The sequence below is a fragment of the Lycium barbarum genome, chromosome 5, assembly GCF_019175385.1.
Source record: "Lycium barbarum isolate Lr01 chromosome 5, ASM1917538v2, whole genome shotgun sequence".
Lineage (NCBI taxonomy): Eukaryota > Viridiplantae > Streptophyta > Magnoliopsida > Solanales > Solanaceae > Lycium > Lycium barbarum.
The window spans coordinates 19960742-19981316 of NC_083341.1; the positions used below are offsets into that span (position 1 = coordinate 19960742).

At 35.2% G+C, this 20575-nt stretch overlaps 2 protein-coding genes across 4 annotated transcripts; one reads left to right on the forward strand and one right to left on the reverse strand.

Moving 5' to 3' along the window:
• The first annotated feature begins 8845 nt into the window (after positions 1-8845).
• Positions 8846-13477, forward strand: LOC132640663 (eukaryotic translation initiation factor 1A). 3 transcript variants are annotated; one of them, XM_060357345.1, is made up of 3 exons: positions 8846-9236; positions 12497-12706; positions 13146-13477. In XM_060357345.1, exons 1-2 carry the CDS (start codon positions 8982-8984, stop codon positions 12677-12679), a joined length of 438 nt encoding a protein of 145 aa, XP_060213328.1. In that variant the 5' UTR covers positions 8846-8981; the 3' UTR covers positions 12680-12706; positions 13146-13477. The 3 variants fall into 3 exon arrangements, with proteins under 3 accessions (XP_060213328.1, XP_060213329.1, XP_060213327.1); XM_060357346.1 differs by lacking the exon at positions 13146-13477 and adding an exon at positions 12958-13106; XM_060357344.1 differs by lacking the exon at positions 13146-13477 and having other exon boundaries at positions 8847-9236; positions 12497-12865.
• A 1507-nt stretch (positions 13478-14984) lies between these two features.
• Positions 14985-18775, reverse strand: LOC132640662 (GDSL esterase/lipase At4g01130-like). The gene is made up of 6 exons (XM_060357343.1): positions 18600-18775; positions 18379-18486; positions 17380-17589; positions 17018-17175; positions 15876-16146; positions 14985-15342 (listed from the first exon to the last, which is right to left on the reverse strand). Exons 1-6 carry the CDS (start codon positions 18715-18717, stop codon positions 15074-15076), a joined length of 1134 nt encoding a protein of 377 aa, XP_060213326.1. The 5' UTR covers positions 18718-18775; the 3' UTR covers positions 14985-15073.
• Positions 18776-20575: the final 1800 nt, after the last annotated feature.

Sequence of the window (20575 nt, forward strand, 5' to 3'; positions counted from 1 at the left end):
ATGCCCTTTTATTTTTTTAAATATATTTAACATTGTTGATTGTTGTAACTCTAGAGTTATTTGTGGACAATCATATAACTTATTGAAGAGTATATACTATTCTTGGAAAAATTTAGTAAGCTTTAATTAGGAGAAATAAATAAATAATTATTTTCACTTTAATTTGTTATTTCAGATACACGTACAATAAACTCATTAAAATTTATAGACATTCGAATATCCAATCATTTAGAGATTTTTAAAATGGTTGGAGTATTTGAGATGTGGATAATTTTCACTTTCTTATACTTTTATTCTTGCACCTTCTAAGAACATACACAATTTTAATGTTGATGCAAGATTTTTTTTTTTTTTTTTTTTTTTTTTTTTGTGTTACAAACTCTCTCCCCACCAAAATCATTTAGTAAAGAACAAAAAAAGAGAAAATGTTAACATTGAAATTACGATAAAATTTGTAGATACTATCTTCATTTTTAGAGGCTCTATTCTTTTCAAAAAAGAATTAATTTAGGTTTATTGCAACATCAATTTTAGTATTCTTCCAAGTAAAAGTTTCATTAAAAAAAAAAAAAAATGCAAATAAAATACATATTTGTTAACATAATCTAATTAAGACAAGTTTTTTTATATAACCGTGCGACGCGCGGATTTATTTACTAGTATAAAAAGATTTTAGGTGATTTATTTTCACTTTATTAATTGCTAAACTTACATTCGTTGGTGCAGGACTAAATACAATAATTATCGATATTTCCATCATTGAGTTTCAAGATTTTTATTGGTCATCTATTTATCGTGTTCTAACTGAAGTTACCGAGGAGTCAGGAATCAAAATGGCCCAATAAAATACACATTGAATCAAAATATCTCAAAAAAAAGAGGCACAAAAGTACCTTTAACGTAGTATTTTACTGCGTTAAAGAGTATACCTTCTCTCCTTCAGAGCAGTAAAATACTGCGCTAAAGGACCTATTTGTTTTGGTTAAACTCTCTTTCTTTTGCATTTTCATTTTTTACGTACTTTAGCCATATATTAATCATGCTCCGAGACTCCAAAACTTTAATATTTTATATAAAACCCTATTTATTTTTGTGCGATTAATAAGGTAAGCTCAATACATCAAGGATACACAAAACTTTTGATTGTCGTTTTAGTGGTTGAAAAGTGCTTGAAGTCCATTTTTTTTAAGACTTGTTGTCATTAGCTATAAGTTTTTATGTTTTAGGGTTTCGTGTTATTTTTAAATTAATGCGTAACTTTATTTCGAATATGTCACTTTTTTTTATTATCAATTTAGGAGGTGACACTATAAACGATAATAAAGACTAAGATAATACTCATAAATATAAATAGATACGCAAAAAATATACAATGTTTACGTAAACTGTACAACACTATTGTATATACGTTATCGTGGATGGGTCCCACATGTGGTATGCTTGAGACTATCCTTAGGCCTAAGGCTCATACCATCCGCACTGCCGTCAGCATCGTCTCCATCCCCTTTTTTCCTCTTAATAAGAGGGCGCTCTAAGCCATGATCATCCCTCGCCCTTGCGCCCTTCTGCATAACGTGCTTTTTCTTGGGATCTAGTCCCGCTGGTAAGCTCGGAATCTCAGGCTGATCTGGGTCTGAAAACAAGACTTCATCCTCGTCGGGAGATGCCATCGCAGGCGCCGAAGGATGAACCTGAAAAATATATAAAAATTAGTACCATTTCTTATTTGAATTGAATACATTAACGTTTGTTGAATAATCAAACATGTGTATCGACGGGTGCCTAAGTAGGCTCCTGAGATGGGTTTGGTGCAGAATATGAAGTAGTCTCATGGACGAGATGTTGTTCAAGGTCCAAATAAAGATTAAAAAAATTAAATAAATATTCACCTTATATTGAATAAAATTATTTTTTACTAAAAATCTTACATGTGGCTCGACAGTCTCATGAGAAGACACCTCTGGCTCGGCAGACCCATAAGAAAACGGCTGAGGGGATCGCTCTGGTGGACCCACTGGCGCCGAATCCTAAAATATAAAAAATTACGAAATAATAAGTAACATATATATTTAAAATAAGTACTTTAAATAATCAAATAAGTATTTTAAATATTCACCTTATATTGAATAAAATTAATTTTCAATAAAAATCTTACCTGTGGCTCGACAGTCTCATGAGAAGACACATCTGGCTCGGCAGGCCCATGAGAAAATGCCTAAGTGGGTCACTCTGGTGGACTCACTGACGCCGAATCCTAAAATATAAAAAATTACGAAATAATAAGTAACATATACATTTGAAATAAGTACTTTAAATTATCAAATAAGTATTTTAAATACTAACTGTGATTAAAAAGTCGTCGAAGTCAAAAATCCTGGGACCGTCCAAATTTCTCACTGGCTGCTCATCATGTAAGTGACTGTCCAGCTGAGTTACCACTGGCCTGGAACGGCTGCGGATGCACTAGAATGGGAATGGCCTATGGAATGGGAGCGGCCTCATCTGCCTTATCTACTAGATGGTGTCCTCCACCACCAGGTCCTCTAGCAGCACCGCGTCCTCTAGCAACACCGCGTTCTCTGGCAGCACCACGTCCTCCTTCTAGCGCCGCCTGATACTCACCCTCTAGAATAGGATCATTCATGCGCCGAAACTCTCCTGCCTGCCGAATACCGTCCTCGGATATTCGTACCATCTCCGCCGGAAGCCCCGTAACCCCAGGGTAAGACATATGCTCCAATCCCAATATGCGTAATTGGTGTACGACCATCAGCTACATTTGTGTTCACCAGTAAGAAAATAGTTATTTTTAAAATGTAAGAATTAATACAATTAAATAAATCTAAATACGATAAACTTACCAGCGCCTCGTACTGCCCCGCGAGTGTTGCGTATCTTACATCCCTTGCGGGACGTAAAGCTGGGTTGCCAATCAATCGGTGTGTGATCCCATGATACCAGTGCATGTAATCCATGATGTGAGTCGCATGACCGACCACCGTAAAGTCCCCAATCTGTCCTGCCAACGCTGGAGTTGGACACCCATGAAAGCCAGAAATGCATCATCGATGGCCGCTCAATCGTCCCGCTGATAGTGTCGGAGCTCCTGATGAACGTCGGGGGGTATATTTTGAGTATGCCCAAACTGTCGTAAGACGCACTCGGGCATGTGGTCCTCAACGATGTCAAGGTGTATCAATGGACACCGCGACCTCCACACGGCCTGACCAGCCCTGCAAAAGGCCGGCAACCCATCCAAAATAGCAGTGTACGGCGTCCATACAAATAGTTGCATAAAATATAGGTACAAATTAGTGATCGCCAAGTAGAAAAGACATTTAATTAAATTAATAGTGTAAAGTTAAATAGTTTTACTGTATCGTCCGTCATCTGATCAAGCAGATCCCGGAATGGAAGAATACTGTGGTGCATATCCACGTCCCGGTCAAAACCTGCTGTCCACCTCCTCACGCAGGGCATGTCAATACCGAGGTGATGCCTAGGTACGGGCTGAAAAGGCAGCATCCTCTCCCAGGCCCATAACTGAAAGCGATATCAGAAAATACGATTTTTTAATCGTCGTTTCAAGAGGTTTGTTTACATTAAAGGAATGCACACTTAAAATATTACCTGGAGAAGAGTAAAAAATCCACACACATCGCTGATACGGCCAATAGACGCTCAGTATAGGCATCGATAGAGGTACGCCAAAACAGCACTGCCCCAGCTGTAGTCTCCTAAGCAGTCTAGATGCTCCAAGAAGAGCAAATATCGTAAGCTGCCATATGCACCCGATGTGTTCGGGAACAAAATGCTCCCGAATATGATAAGAAGTTACAAACGGGCATGAAGATCAACAACGTCCTGAGGAGCGTTGTCCTCAATAGGAGGCTCTGCGAGCAAATAGGTGCAGAGTGCACTAATCTGCACCTGACTCAATCTCGAGACCTGGGCCGCGACACCAAGCACGAAGTGGGTGAGCACAGCCAACTCCGACACTCATGTCCTACTAAGAGGAGGCTCGTACCGACTGTATAATGACTCTCCATCTACCCGTAATCTAAACAGGACCTCCACATCTTGAAGTGTAATCGTGGCCTCACCAGTGCGTAGATGAAAGGTATGTGTCTCCGGCCTCCACCGCTCAACCATGGCCGTAATGAGTGCCCAATCATGCTGTACCTGACCAACGGACATGAAACGATAGATACCGTCCCGAAACAATATCTCTAAGACGTAGAGGTATGGGGGACGCTCGCGTAAAAGAGCCCACACTCTCTGCAACCCATGGGGACAGAGCCTAGTCGTTATCCCTATAGCACCAGTCCATGATAACTCGGACCTATGATTGTCTTGCAAAGAAAGTACTGATCTCTCATCGGGCCCCGGGTGAACATTCGAATCCATGAAAAAGTCGTGTCTGTAGAAACTAAATTATTCATTATTCTTGAAATTAAAGTGAAATTATATTAACTAATTAATCATTTACAGGGAATATGTGAATTATGTTGTATTATATTTTGTGAATAATTATATCTAATTACAATTATTCTCCTAACTACAATTAAAGAAATAACGAACTAATTTATTTAACGATTAACACGGGATAAACAAATAATTAACATGAGATAAACAATTTCACAAATAAATAAATTAACAATGCCATAATTAACAAATATTAGGATTGATGATGTTTTTTTCTCTAATCAAACAATTAATAAAGAATTAACAAATTAATAATTCATAACCAATTAACAAAATATCAATTCATAATCAACAATTAACAACTAATTAATTAATAATGACATATTTTACAAATAATAGTAGATTACTATATTAAACAATTCATAAAAAATTAACAAATTAACAATTCATAATCAATTAAAAAATTAACAATTCATAATCAATTAATAAATAATAAATTAGCAAAAAACAAAACCAAAAAAAAACACAGTAGCTAATTTTTTTCTCTCGAAATTCATGTCTATTAAACGTTAAACATGCTTAGGATATAATGTATTTAACAAAATAATAAAAAAGTTCATAGTAGAATACCTTGATTGAAGTTTGTTATAAGGTTGTTTTAATAGAGTTGTACGCCGCTTTTTTCCAAAATTCGAGCTTAGAATCTTGCTCCTTGACTTGAATATACCGAGAATCTAAACTTTCCTGATGAAATTTTAATAGAAAACAACGTTTTTGGAAGTGGGTCCACCTCAAAACGGCCTCTAATGGCGTTTTTTGAATTTTTTATGAGGGTGGAGGGGACCAGTGGTGGAACCTGATGGGTTTTATGTCGGGGTCCTTTAGCGCAGTATTTTACTGCGCTAAAGGAGAGAAGGTATACTCTTTAACGCAGTAAAATACTGCGTTAAAGGACTTAACTGTGCCGTTACGGTTAAGTTCTTTAATGCAGTATTTTACTGCGTTAAAGGTACTTTTGTGCCTTTTTTTTCTGGGATATTTTGGTTCAATATGTCTTTTATTGGGCCATTTTGGTTCCGGACTCGTTACCAAGTGTGAGCAGGCAGTAGATTTGTCATCCATTTTGCTTTTCTCAATCTGTTTTCCAAAACTCTTGAGCAAGTGCTTGATTTTAAGTTGATATGATTTGGTTTAAACATTTAGTGTGGATAGGTTATTTACCTTCATCTGACAATATACAAAAGAATGAATTATTCACAACAAAAATAATATTCAAAAAAAGATTACGAGTCACCTTTTCTTATCAATATTTTTCGAAAAAGGATTATGAATCACCTTTTTAAAGCAATATTTAATTTTCCAAAGAGAATAATGATTAAAAAAAGAGGATCATTCTATGCATTAAGGGACGCAGTAGAGCCCTCATACAGCGCCATTTCTGGACCTAGCAGTAGATGGGCAGGCCAGAATCGAATTCACACAAAAAAAAACAAAATAGGAAGGTCGGTATGCCTTCTAATTATAGTTGACTTTAAGTATACCCAAAACTACTCAAATTTATTTATTGGGAAAAGACATCATTTCCGCCTGAACTTGTCCTGAAAAGTCGAGTTCACATTCCAACTATCAGGCGATCTATTAACCCGCCTCCCCCCTCCCCCCCTATTTAAAGTGGTATTAATACCCCTTAAGTGAGATGATGTGGCAAGTGTGTTCAAATTCTTGAAAAAGTGTGTGAATTTGAAAAAGTGTGAGAGACATAAAAACTGATTAAATTGTCTAGGCGTCAATCTTTAATTGGGCATTATATAATCAATTAGACTTAATCGTTAAAATTGAAAGAAAAAAAAAGGTGCAAATGACATGTGTAGTACGGATACACAGCTAGGATGAATTCTGGTTGTATCGTTTTACGGGAATACTAATACCACTTTAAATAAAAATTGGGGGTAAAGGTCGATCGATTATTTGGAATGTGAACTCGATTTTTCGAGACAAGTTCAGGATGAAAATGATGTCTTTTTCCTTATTTATTTAGGGCTCGCACTCATTAATATGATTCTGATTCATTCATTCCAGATATGAAATTTGGATCTTTTTCAATTTATTTCGTCAGATTAGCTAAGGAATTGAACTGGAAAAAAGTAAAAACTTATCCATATCGGGTGTTTACACCAAAGCAATACATGTATGACATGACACGTATTTGAATATATACAACTATCACTTAAGGAGTTTGTCGCTAGGTATTTGACCAAATAGGATCTAGAGCCGGCTAGAGGGTAAGGCCTCTAAAGCCATTGCTTTAGGCCCCCAAGTTTTGGAGGGTATTTATGAGCCTTTTTTAATAGCACGCTTGAATCAAAACCTTAAAAAATAAAACACTTAAACCTAAAGTTTCCACACATTCTTTTTTAAAAAAAATGTAAATTACGAAATTTTATTATTGGCAATTTTTTTTTTTAAATCTGGAATTTTAAATTACTGGCAATTTATTATTGGCAATTTTTTTTTTTAAATCTGGATTTTTTTTTTAAATTACGAAATTTTATTATTGACCAATTACAAAATGTCATTTGACTTTTCAAAAGAGTTAATTTTAAATTGTTAGTTTGAGGGGTATATTTGAGCCAAAAACAAACCTTAAGGGTATTTTTAGACCTAAAAGGTGGATGGAAGGATATTTTTAGACCAAAAGGTGGAAGGGGGGTATTTATGAGCCTTTTTCAATAGGTTAGGGGTATTTATGAGCCTTTTCCGTTTTCTAATTATAGTATGTGTAGATGTTATTTTAAAAAAAAAAAAATTATTAAAAAGTATAGTGTAGAAACTATGAAATATATTTACTCCCTCCATTCCAAAATAATTAGTATCTTTCACTTCTCGAGAATCAATTTGATTAATATTCCAAGCTAAATTAGATTTGGTTAATTCAATATTTTAAAAGTTAGATATTCAAAAACTATATGAAAAGTATTATAAGTCGTATTTTTTCTCATATCAATATGATGAAAAAGTACATCTTAAAAATGTTGATCAAAATGTATACGATTTGACTTTGTAGAAACGAAATATGACTAGTCTGTTGGGAAGGAAGGAGTATAAAAAAGATTTTTTTTTGAAACTATAATTGATATTAGTGTTGAAAAAAAAACCCATTTAGATCTTTACATTACCTCGGAATATAAATCTTTTTGGATTATACACATTTGTCATTTGAATAAATGACACAAAATAAATTAAGGCCTCATATTGCAGTTTAGGTTTAGGCCACCAAACTTGTTGAGCCGACCCTGATAGGATCATCCAGTTCCTATAGAACCTATCACTAAAATACCCCTAAAGGGGATAAGGCTAAACGGAGCAAAAAGGGTACCATGATTAATTAATGTATATATTTACTTTATTAAATCACTTAACCATAATAAATTGCATTGATTTGGTGTAAACACTCCCGTAAATAAATATTTAACATTGCTGCCTGACCTTCAACAAAATGCAAAATGCTGACAGTTTTAGGAATGTTAATGTTGGGTACTCGGATGGATATAGTGATGTGCAAAATATTGCAAAAAGTGTTTAAATAGTACTTCATAAAAATATTCAGATATGACGATTGAATACTAAGGGCTTGGTTCAAGGAATCAACTGGATTATTCGAATATAAAATTTGGGATTTTATTTCATGTTTGATTGTATTAGCTAAAATTGATATTATAATCAGAAGTATAATTTGAATAACTTATTTCATATAGAAAATGGGATAAATAATTCATATTATAATCCTGACGATAATCTCAACAATTTTGATATATTTCGATTTTAAACCAAACGACTCCAAAGGAAATTGATGTGCAAACAATTTTTCATTTGATCTCCTTTTCAACCAACAACAACATACCAGTATATTAACATAAGTGATGTCCGGAAAGGATAGATGGTATGCGGACTTTATCTCTACCTTTGTGGGGTAGAAAGACGGTTTCCGATATATTCTCGGCTCGAAAGAAAAGAAAAAAATTTGAAGTATGATATCAAAAGAAATAATCTTTCCGTAAAAAAAAATTGTCTTACTTTCCTTATTAAATTGTCCAAAAAAGATAGACACATTTCTATATTTAGAAATAATTTAAATTTATGAGATGATTTATAGTCATACAAATATCTAAAATTTGTTGTAAACCTCACATTTTGAAAGTATTTTTTTATTTTTTAAATTTTATATCAAATCAAATTAAGATAATTTTATTTAAGCAAATGGTGCAACAAACGGTAATTCGAAAGCAAGCTACACGATCGCCTTTTCAACCGAAAATGGAAATTGAAAAGGACAAAAAGGGTATTGACGTTGGATACAGTAAACCTTTGTCCACCGCACGTGTGCCAACCATAACACTCGTGGGTTCAGCGCTAGTTCTCAACACTTCTACAACATCAAAAGAACGCCCAAAAAATAACCATTCATCAGATAAATAAAATAAAGAAACAAGAACACCCCCCATTTCCAGTTTAGGGTTTCAACAGATACTTAAAGAGAAGCAAATCAAACAAAAAACATGCCAAAGAACAAAGGTAAAGGAGGTAAAAACAGGAAAAGAGGTAAAAATGAAGCAGATGATGAGAAAAGAGAACTTGTTTTCAAAGAAGATGGACAAGAATATGCACAGGTACAACGTATGTTAGGTAATGGTCGTTGTGAAGCTATGTGTATTGATGGAACAAAACGTCTTTGTCATATACGTGGTAAAATGCATAAGAAAGTTTGGATTGCTGCTGGTGATATCGTTCTTGTTGGACTTCGTGATTATCAGGTAATCATCCTGTTTTTCTGATACCCTTTGAGGTTAATTGTGATTTTTTTGTAATTTTTGTTTGTGTGTTTCGCTTGTGTAATTTGGGGTGGGTGAGTATTTTCCAAATATGCTTTTCACTAAGAACATGAGCAAAATAAGTCAGAAATTAACTTATTTTGCGTATCTGAGTAATTTTTGTTCGTGCCCAGGTGTTTTCTTTTTGTTAGTTTATAGTGGATATTCGCGTGTAAAATTTTGACTACCTTTTCTAAGTGGGTGGGTGGTTATCCAATACCCGAACATAAACAAAAGATAGAGAAGTCTCTTTTCCTTCGAGCCCATCCCTCTTCACCCTGTAACTGTCTGCAAGGTTGTTACACGGGGTTCCAACAATGACTAAACAACAATAAATCAAATCCTCTCAATGATTCTATCAATTTCTACAAGCGGTCTTTGAAGTAAATATAGAATACACGTAATCCCACAGAAAGATTTCTTTTTATGAATTGTTCATTTTGAATATTCAGTTTAAATAAGTCGTATCTTGCTCAGACCAATAAATAGAGCTTCAGCAGTTGCACATCATCAAAATGTATGAGATTTCCCCTCTGATTAGACATTAGTTTGCTTCCACTAGCTTCTCACAATATTCTTGTTGACTTTAGATTTTTCAACTGAAATCACATTATCTATCAATTTTGCACTCTCAATGGCTGTTTGCAAACTGTTTAACCACCATTTTTTTGATAGAGGAAGCATCTCATGAATGGGCCGTGGGGTAATTGGAAACAAAGCAAAACTATTTTCAACAGGCAGAATTATGAAGATATTCACTTTTTCTTGTAGTAACGGGAAAATACTTTGAGTCGACAAACTCAAGCTCAATCTCATACAAAATCCTCTTAATGTTAATGGTGTCCCGCACACCCGAAAAAAGGCGGGCCAATGGTCTTTTCAAGAAGAATTCTTTGGACTATTGTTGGAACTGATTCAGTAGGAACTTTGAATCCAATCATAGGTTTGGGCAATCGAATTGTCTCTTCATCAAAAATCTCCCTTTGCTTTTTAGGGTTTAGGGTTTTCTTGTAAAATTTTGACTACCTTGCCCAAATTGGTTGGATTTTTGAAGAAGTATAAACAGGATGATGTACAAAAATAATCTCCTGTATATTGGGACAACTATTGAAACCATAGTTTTGTAATTGAAGGGCATATGCAGATAGAGGGTTTTAAGTTATTGGATATGGAATACCTACAACTTTGTAATAGTATGGACATGCTATTACAAGGATGTAGAAAGAGTGTATGATTTATTTTTTACCATGATAGTCTCATTAGTTTCATATAGTAAAGATACCCCCCATAATGCAGCTTTGCAATTAGTATCTACTTTGATTTTACTCTACAAAAGAATAATTCAGCCTTGGCAAGGTTAAGAAAAAGGAATAGGATATCTAGATTTGAGACAGTTTCATATCTATGTGTGGACATTATGGACTTTGACGTTATACAATATCTGAACATAATAAAAAAATAGAGAACTCTTTGCCTTCAAGCCCATCCCTACTCATCGGTTACTGCCTGCAAGGTTGTTACACAGGCTTCCAACAATCACTATATCAAATCTTCTAAATGATTCTATTAATTTCTTCAATCGGTCTTTGTTCAGCAGTTGCACATCGTCAAAATGTATGAGATTCCTCCTCTGATTAATTTGCTCCCACTAGCTTCTCACAATATTCCTGTTGACTTTGGATTTTTCAATCGAAACCACATTACTGAGTCTAATCTCGAGAAGAGCAACTTCAGCACCGCCAATTCCTGAGAAGAGTGATAAGATATTGATGCTATTTGGAAACACAACTCTCAACACCGATAAGTGTTACGCCATTGTTTCGACCCGGAATGAGTTGCCAAGCGACTTGTATCTATCTATCCTACTTATACCACCTTCGTAGTATGGTTCTTTGGAAACCCAAATAGCATTTCAACTTCATCACGCTCCAAAGGGGCAACTTTGTTTCTCCCAACCCACACCGAACTCCACTTCCTGCATTGATAAAAAACATTCTGTACTTCCGTAGGTGGCTCACCATCATACTTCTCCACAACTTTCCTAGTCTTATCTATCATTTTTGCACTCCCAGTGGCTGTTTGCAAACAATTTAACTTTGTCCTTGTATCCCAAGATGGCCACCATTTTTTTAATCTGGGAAGTGTCTCATGTATGATCCGTGGGGTAAGTGGAAATAAAGGAAATCTATTTTCAACTGGTAGATTGTTATGATATCCTCTTTTCTTGCAGTAGCGGAAAAATACTTTTGAGTTGACAAACTCGGGCTCAATCTCATACAGATACCTCTTAATGGTACAATGGTGTCCCACACACCCTTTGGAGCTAGAGCGACATTTTCATAGTAGGAAAAGGCGGGCCAATGGTTTTCTTTGGAAGAATTCTTTGGACTATAGTTGGAACTGATTCGTTGAGAACTCTGAATCTAATCATAGGTTTGGACAATCGAATTGTCTCTTCACCAAAAAATCTCCCTTTGCTTTTTAGGGTATAGGTTTGCTTGTAAAATTTTGGCTACCTTGCCCAAATGAGTTGGACTTTTTATAAATTATAAACGGGTTGATGTACAAAAATAGCCTCTTGTATATTGGGACAAAACTATTGATCCCAGTTTTCTAATTGAAGGGCATATGCATATAGAGGATTTAAGTTATTGGATATGGAGCACCTAACTACTTTGTAATAGTATGGACATGCTATCACAAGGAAGTACTAAGTGTATATATCATTTTTTTTTACCATGATGATTTCTTTAGTTTCATATCCCGGCATAATGCAGAACTGCAATTAGTATCTACTTTTATTTTACTCTACAAAGAATAATTCAACCTTGGCAAGGTCTTGAGGTTTTTCTAAACACGTTAATTGGGACGGAGGGAGTAATAAAATACAATAAACGTTTAGTAAGAACCAACTAGAATAAGTGATTCATGGCTAAAATAGTCTGCACAACAAAACACTAACAATACAAAGTAGAAGAGATAAAACTTCTAGGTCAAGAAAATAATAATTAAAATTTGACAGGAAACAACTTAATTGTTGGGCCCGTGCTAGCAGTGGCATCTAGTTTGATAATGAGGATTCGTTATCGACCTCAACTTGCTTGGGATTGAGGCATGTTATTATTATTTGCTTTGATGAGATTTTGGTTCTTATCCAATGTGGATATTGCTGTATTTTAACTTTGTATTTTTTATTTTGCCAGGACGACAAAGCTGATGTGATCTTGAAGTACATGCCTGATGAGGCCAGGTTATTGAAGGCATATGGAGAGTTACCGGAGAACACAAGGCTTAATGAGGGTATTGCTAATGGTCTGGATGAGGAGGATGATGCTGCTGTGGATGATTACATTGAATTTGAGGATGAAGACATTGACAAAATATAAATCTGAACTCAAACTGCTGTTACTGAGGTCCGTTATAGGTCTTGCTAATATTTCTGTGGGGTTCTTTTTCCATAAACATTGAGAGAGTATTTATGTGTATCGTTTGAAGTTGTATGATCCAGCTTTGTGCATCGGAGTTCTGTATGAAAATTTATGTTTCATGAAATGAATGCAATTTTCTAGCTAGTTTCTGAATTGGTTGTTGACCTCATTAGAGGGGCTTGTTGATGTACTTAATTGAGGACTAAGACCTATTTAGTCTACCCTTTTTCTTGTAGTGTCTGCTCTAAGTTATCTTCTGATAAAGGAAGCTCATCTTTGAGGATGGGGTGAGTAGACTACGATTGCAGGACCCGTAGCCTTTAGGTTTTGTAGGGCTTCTAAGTTTATGGTTGAATCCGTAGCTGATGAACTGCTTTACTTCATAGATTACTGTCTACTGATCTAGAGTTTTTTGCCTTTTTAGGGGTAGAAATGAGGGATTTGGACTCAATTCATCTACTACCGCTTTTGCAATGGTTTTGTAAGGTGATGCTGGATGATGAATTTGGTTTAGGAACTGAATTAAATGGTCCGACATGCTTCCTTCTTTTTATTTTGCTTGTACACTGTTTATTTTGAGGGTTGCATGCTGTTTGAACAACAGAGTTTTGAAAGGAATCAACTTATGGCAAAAGCCAAGGTTTCTCACAGGGACCAATGGTATAATGCTGCCTTATCAAGACTGTCATTCTTGGGGTTTTAGGGGATTAATTTGTGTTGCTGTCTCACATTGCTTTAAATAACACTTTATAATCACTGATTCTAGTTTTTGCCACATCTGTAAAAGGCTTGTGGTAGAAAATATGATGTGGTGTAAGACTCTTAAGACCTGGCCATTTGCTGATACAGTGTTATGTGAGGTCGACCTAGTATGAAATGATGTCCTCATATTTGGTCAGCCTTGCAGATTGAAAGGGAAAATTTACATTCAGAGGTCAATCGTCTACTGAAATATACCTGGAAACAATTGCAGTTGTTGCACTTTGTAACTGGAATGGATTAACAAACATCAAAATCATACGAGTGTACAATCTTTTTACTATATAACAAGGGTGCAAACTTTAATTCAGTTGGCAAATGAGAATGTTCGTTCAACAACAGAGTTTTGATGAAATTTTAGGTAATAACTTGACGACGGTTGGGACTTGGAACTAAAACCAAGCGAACCATTGAAGGCATATGTCTTTGTGTTAGATGGTTTGTTCAGCCCTATTTGTGGGGTGCCCTTTTAGATATAGAGACAGCAGCTCATGGTGCCACTTTGGTAGGCCTTCTGCAGTCGAGAATCTTTTTACCTGTATTAGTTGTTTTGATCTTGAGAATGGCCGAGATGAGAATGTTGAGATGGATGTGTGGGCACACTAGGAGCGACAGGATTAGAAATGAGGCTATTCGGGATAAGGTGGGAGTGGCCTCGGTGGAAGACAAGATGCGGGAAATGCGACTGAGATGGTTTGGGCATGTGAAGAGGAGAGACATAGATGCCCCAGTGCAGAGGTGTGAGAGGCTAGCCATGGATGGTTTCAGAAGAGGTAGGGGTAGGCCAAAGAAATATTGGGGAGAGGTGATTAGACAGGACATGACGCAGTTACAGCTTACCGAGGACATGACCTTAGATAGGAAGGTGTGGAGGACCCACATTAGGGTAGAAGGCTAGTATATAAGTCTCGTTATCTTTCCTTATTAGTAGGCGCATTAGCGCATTATAATTTCTTGTGCTTTGATTTATGTTATTATTTGCTACTTTCTGTACTTTGATTACTCTATTTTATCTGTGCCGCTTTCGTGATTTGCATTTCCATATCGCTTTGAATTCCTTGATTATCCTGTTTTACTGTGTCGCTTGCATTATTTCATTGCAATATCGTTTTAAATCTTTTAACCTTATCTGACCCCCTTTTTATGCTTCTATTGAGCCGAGGGTCTCTCGGAAACAGCCATCCTACCTTGGTAGGAGTAAGGTCTGCGTACATTATACCCTCCCCAGACCCCAAGATGTGGGATTTCACTGGGCTGTTGTTGTTGTTGTTGTTGTTGTAGTTGTTTTGATCTTCTTTTGGTGAAAGTCACTATTTTCGTTCATGATAAGTTGTTGATTGATGCTTATGAGATTATGTCTTGTGTGGAGAAATCGACTGATGAGATTTGTTGATGATGGCCTGTTTGTGTTAAAGGACGTCTCTGTTAATCCGGCGTTCATTACATTTAAATGCAACCTAATGCATCTATCATCAACACAAAATAACAGTAGGCCATAACAATATAAATCATAGAAACATCACTTTCTTTTATTCATCTTCCCTAGTAATAACCCACGGCTCATTTTCTCCATACTTGCAAGAAAATCATGTATCAACCGATTCGCTGAATATCACATAATTTATGTAGTGAAAATGGAGGATCAAAATGAGAATCACTGAGAATGGCAGATGCAATTTGTTTGTTTGCTGCGTCAGTGGCATGTACCCCATCCCAGCTTACATAATTGTATGGATCCTCACAAGCTGTGGCTGACAATGTTTGTCCATCTATCTCTTTGGTATTTCCGCATAATACCTGCTGGTTGAAGTTGTAAGAACCACCTCCATGTCCACAACATGCTCTGGTTCCATATTTTAACCCTACAAAGACAAACATCATTAGAAGCTAGTTGATAATGTTAAAGTCAGTGGAAGCAGAATACCAATGCACCATTAGAGCTACTCGAGTGTTGATGGTACTCGAAATACTACATGTTTCAATTAACAACTTGAACACATGATAAACTGTTTCCATTGGACATTTCCGACTCAAAATTTTGAAAAAGCTTTTGCGTGTATTGTCAAGCGTCCATTATATAGACAAGTTAATCACTTAAAATATGTCACTTCCTTTATTTTTATGCATTAGCATCAATACCGTAAAACCTCTTGCATGTTTCAATGGTGTTGATTTGGATAATTACGGGAGGAAGCATTTTAAATGATTAACTTATTTACATAATGAGCGCTTGTGAACATGTGCAAGAATTTTTTCAAAGTATGAGTCGGGAATGTCTAATAGGAACACTTTATCATATGTTCAAGTGCTCAATTGGAACACGTCATAGTCGGAATTGTGTCTCGCCAGCAATTGTTTCATTGAACTTACATAATATCAAAAGAAATTAACTTACCGTGAGAAGTGGGGTGTTGGAAAAGCTCCAGGAGCACAGAATGAGTATCCACATAAACAACATTTGCATCTGAAAGTTCTTTTCTGGTTTGTGCCAATGCTTCTTTAAGCATATTGTTATATTCCACCACTGCATTGTTGTATGATTTCAAGCACCCAAACTCATCAATATCAGAACTATCGTGAGAGAGCTGGACCAGAAACATTGGGTAGCATCCAATTGGTGCAAGGTTAAGTACGAAAAATGTTCTCCCCCCTAATCCATGGATTTCCTGGTGAAAATTAATAAAATAAAAATGATCAGATTTTCACACTATTTAAGTTGTAGAAAACAGCTAATTATCCTTCAAATTTAGGACCCCAAAGACTATTCCCTCCGTTCGAGTTTATGTGATTCTATTTTGTTATTACTCCGTTGCAAAAGAAACTGGATCTTGAGCCAAACTTAACTTCAAATGCTAGATCATGAGGTGAGGATTGTGCAAGACTATATAAGGAGACCAACTCCACAACTGATGTGGGAAACTCAATACCTCCTACACGCTCCGACTCGATAACTGAAGCATGTATAATATAACATGGGGGCCGAACATCGGTAAACTACGAATTCAGATGAGTATGGATCTTATACCATGATGAAGAAATGGAACTTGACCAAACTCTATTCCAAAAGCTAGATCGTGAGGTGAGGATTGCCCATGACTATATGGAGACTAAGTCCCCATCCACAACTGATGTGGGGAAACACCCTCCCCATGCTCAGGTTTGACAACCGGCGCGTGGAAAATATAAAATGGGCCCAACATCGGGAAAACTATGAATTGAGACGGGTCTAGTTCTAATACCATAAATGAGCCTTAAGCTAACCCAACCCTAAAAACTAGCTCATGACCGATATGTGGATACCAAGTTCCACATCCACAACTAATGTGGGAAACTTAACAATTCTTATATTAAAAATAAGTAACTCTACACTTTTCATTCTACCCTTAACGAGAAACTTTTATTGACACACAAATGTTATGACATGTTTAAGATTACAAGTTTTAAAAAATCTTTTTCTTTTCTTAATTAAATTTCGTGTAGAATCAAACTACTTAACATAAATTATAACAGGCCGGGAGTATATTCTAATGTTATTACCTTGATGGTGCTAGTAATTTTGGAAACTACTTGAGGTAAGTACTGCTTCACTCCACCTATTCCTTGACTTGCCAAATTGCCAGTGAAATCATTCTGACCTATGTAGAATGTATAAAGTGACTTCCCAAATATGTCTGAGGGAGGCAGATTAGTATTCCCTGGAAAGAAAAATACATACAGTCAAGACATTTCTATGATAATCATCCTCTATAATAATATTTCTTAATAACAGTCATGTTTTCTGTGGAATCGATATTTCATGTTATGTAACGACGCTGTTTTAAAGAGGTTTGACTGTATGTAAATTTTATGATTAAGGTAAAAATATATGAATGTTGCTAAATGGAACATATTTTCGTTACCTTTATTCTGAAGTGCATCGACTTTGACCTTAAATTCCTTGAACTGTTGTAGCTGAACATCAAGATAGAAGGGGCTAACGCCTGATACAAACAATGATGTTTGTGGCATGAGCACTGTGGATGCAGATGTTGCAAAGTTGGCACCATGTTTGAAATCAGATCCAATTGATTGCAAATATGGACTCACAAATGGCAAACCAAATGCTTGAGCTGCACGTCAAACAAGATTAATTAATAAGACTTTCAGAAATGCTATAACCCTCTTTTATGATAAATCGTGAATTAGAGTCCAAAGGGAACAGAAAGTAATTTGAAAAATAAGACAAGTTATATGCTACTATAACAAGTTAAAATATGCTAATAACGTAAAGAAAATTAACATCATGATCAGTGTGTTTAAGTTAAATCCATTATAACCTAGGACAGAACTTCTAATACTTACACTTGACATTCAGACATTAAAACCATATTATTAGTAGGTTCATCTTCTGGTATATATCTCTAGGTACTTGAACGCTAATGCGTACATAAAATTCATTCTTCCAAGAGTACTAAGCAATCAAATATCTAGCTAAAGCTATGATGAGAAAAACACTTCTTAATTTACTCCACGTTTTAATTTATTTGATATAATTTGAATAGTCGACACAGAGTTTAAAAAAGCAACAAAAATTTCTAAAAACTGTGATCTTAAACATTCATAACATTAGTGTGACTATCAGACTCTTGAAACTTGTGTTCTTAAACATGTCACAACATTTGTATGGCTATAAATGTTATTTTTTTTCCAACCTATAAAAGATTCCCACTTAGGATAAAGATAAAAAGTGTAAATTAAATTATTTTCACGTATAAAAGTGTATCATTCTTTCCGGAAGAAACTTATTTGTATGAATATAGCGTAATGAGGAATCGGTAGTTATGCAAAATATGGAACAGTAACAAGCATACAGAATAATATCAATCTGAAAATAAAATAAAACTAGATGAAATATATACCAAGAAAATCAACGATAACCCTGCCATCAGTTGGTCGTCCTACTGGTCTTTTGAAATAAGTCATTCCATAAGGAGACCCTTGAGGTGGAAATGCTGCACAAAATCCACCTGTATATATGAAGGAAAATGATTTATTCTCAGTATCATAAACTAAAAAATATTACATTATCAAATCCTAAACAAATATAATTTTCTATAACTATGAATTATACTTCAACTACCTGTATCAGTGTTGGAGTCTCCAAAGTTAAAGATAGCCTCAAATGCACATTTGCTTTCCACCAAACTAGAACTTCCTATTAAAAGTAACCAAACCACAATTGAACACCAAAAACTCATTTTTGTTGTTGTTAAGTTTTTCTCACAAGACACAAAATTATAGTAATATAGTAATGGATTCTGTTATAGCACATTTTCCAGCTTTATAGAAGGAGAAGCCAATGCATGGGGACCACATCAATTGCTGACGCAATGAATTATTGTATGTACAAAGAAATGCTGTTACTAATACTTTCAAACTATTGACGTACTACTAATAGTTTTCCCAAAGAGTTAGGGAATGAGCCTGAGTACGGGAAGAAAGCGGGTTTGGCAGAATTCAGTAGTTTTAGTATACGGAAAAGGCTTAAATATGCCATCGAACTATCGGAAATTGCCCATATATGCAACTCGTCAATAGTTTGGCTCTTTACGCTATTGAACTATCGGAAATGACTCATTTATGCCACTCATTAATAGTTTGACTCATTTATGCAATCGCCCGTTACCAAAATAATTCATCCATGCCATTTTTCATTAACGCCGGTTTTACAATACCAAATATGATACGTAGCCTCCAACTAGAGGTCTACATCGTTTAATTAAACCAACTCAACTTTAAATCCCAAATTAATAAAAAATCCAACCCGATAATTCGATGGCATAAATGAGCCAAACTATTGATGAATGACATAAATGAGCCATTTCCGATAATTCGATGGCATAAATGAGTCAAACTATTGATGAGTGACATAAATGAGTCATTTCCGATAGTTCGATGACATATTTGAGCTTTTTCCGTTTAGTATATATATTCCCTCTGTTTTAATTTATTTGTCTTAATTTTCTATTTAGTCCGTTTAAAAAAGAATTTTTCTATCTTGTTTTGACAACTCTTTAATTCCAACTTTCCACACGGCATGTTTAAGACCACAAAATTATAGCGCATTTTGGTATATTCTACATATCTTTAATTTAAGACCACAAGATTCAAAAGTCTTCTTTATTTTCTTAAACTCCATGCTAAGTCAAAACCAAACAAATAATTTAAAACAGAGAAAATATGTCTTAAGAAATTCATTTAGTAATATAAAAAAATAATTAATTTATAAACCAGTAACTCAAAGTCATGACTAAAATTCCAGACCCATAAATTTCATATTCTGCGTCTCTGCCTCTATAAAAAGTACTTGTCTCTTGTTCTTTGTTTCCTACCTAGTTCATTTAGATGGCTGAAAACGAAAAAGCAACAACTGTATCTTTTGATTTGGATGTTGTGGTGGGGGGAAGAACTTATCATTAACTTGGGAAGTGCAACAAATTAACGTATGCACAAGATTGTCTTCTTTGATTTAGTCTAAAAGAGGGGTGGGAATGAACAATGTCTTTTTCTAAGCTGTGGGCAAGCATAACAAATTAGCTAGCTATTATACAGCTAGCTAGCTAGCTAGCAACAATGATGACGATCAACTCATGACAATTTAGGGATAATGTTGGTGTTGATATAACACTACAACAAAAAGGTGGATAGCTAATGACTCGTCGTTTCAATTTACGTGGCATTATTTGACTACACATAGAATTTAAGAGAAAATATTTTTGAAATTGGTGGTATTTAACATGTATTCATGAAAATTTGTGTTTATAAAAGCAAGCCATTGAATTAATGGCGAAATGAGAAATGTATAACATATGTATAATCCATATGTAAATTAAGAAATGTATAACCTAAATAGCTTCCACCAACCGCTTAAACTAAAGCCAGGTGGATGTATAACATATGTAATGTGTATAACCATGTATAATAAGTGCATAATCTATGTATACCAGCTAGGAAGGTAAACAATGAATCCGGCTAGGTATTTGTGTCAATATCTCTATTTTAAATATAAAAAAGATGTCATTCACTTTAGAATTGACTAATGAGTAAGAAGTGTCA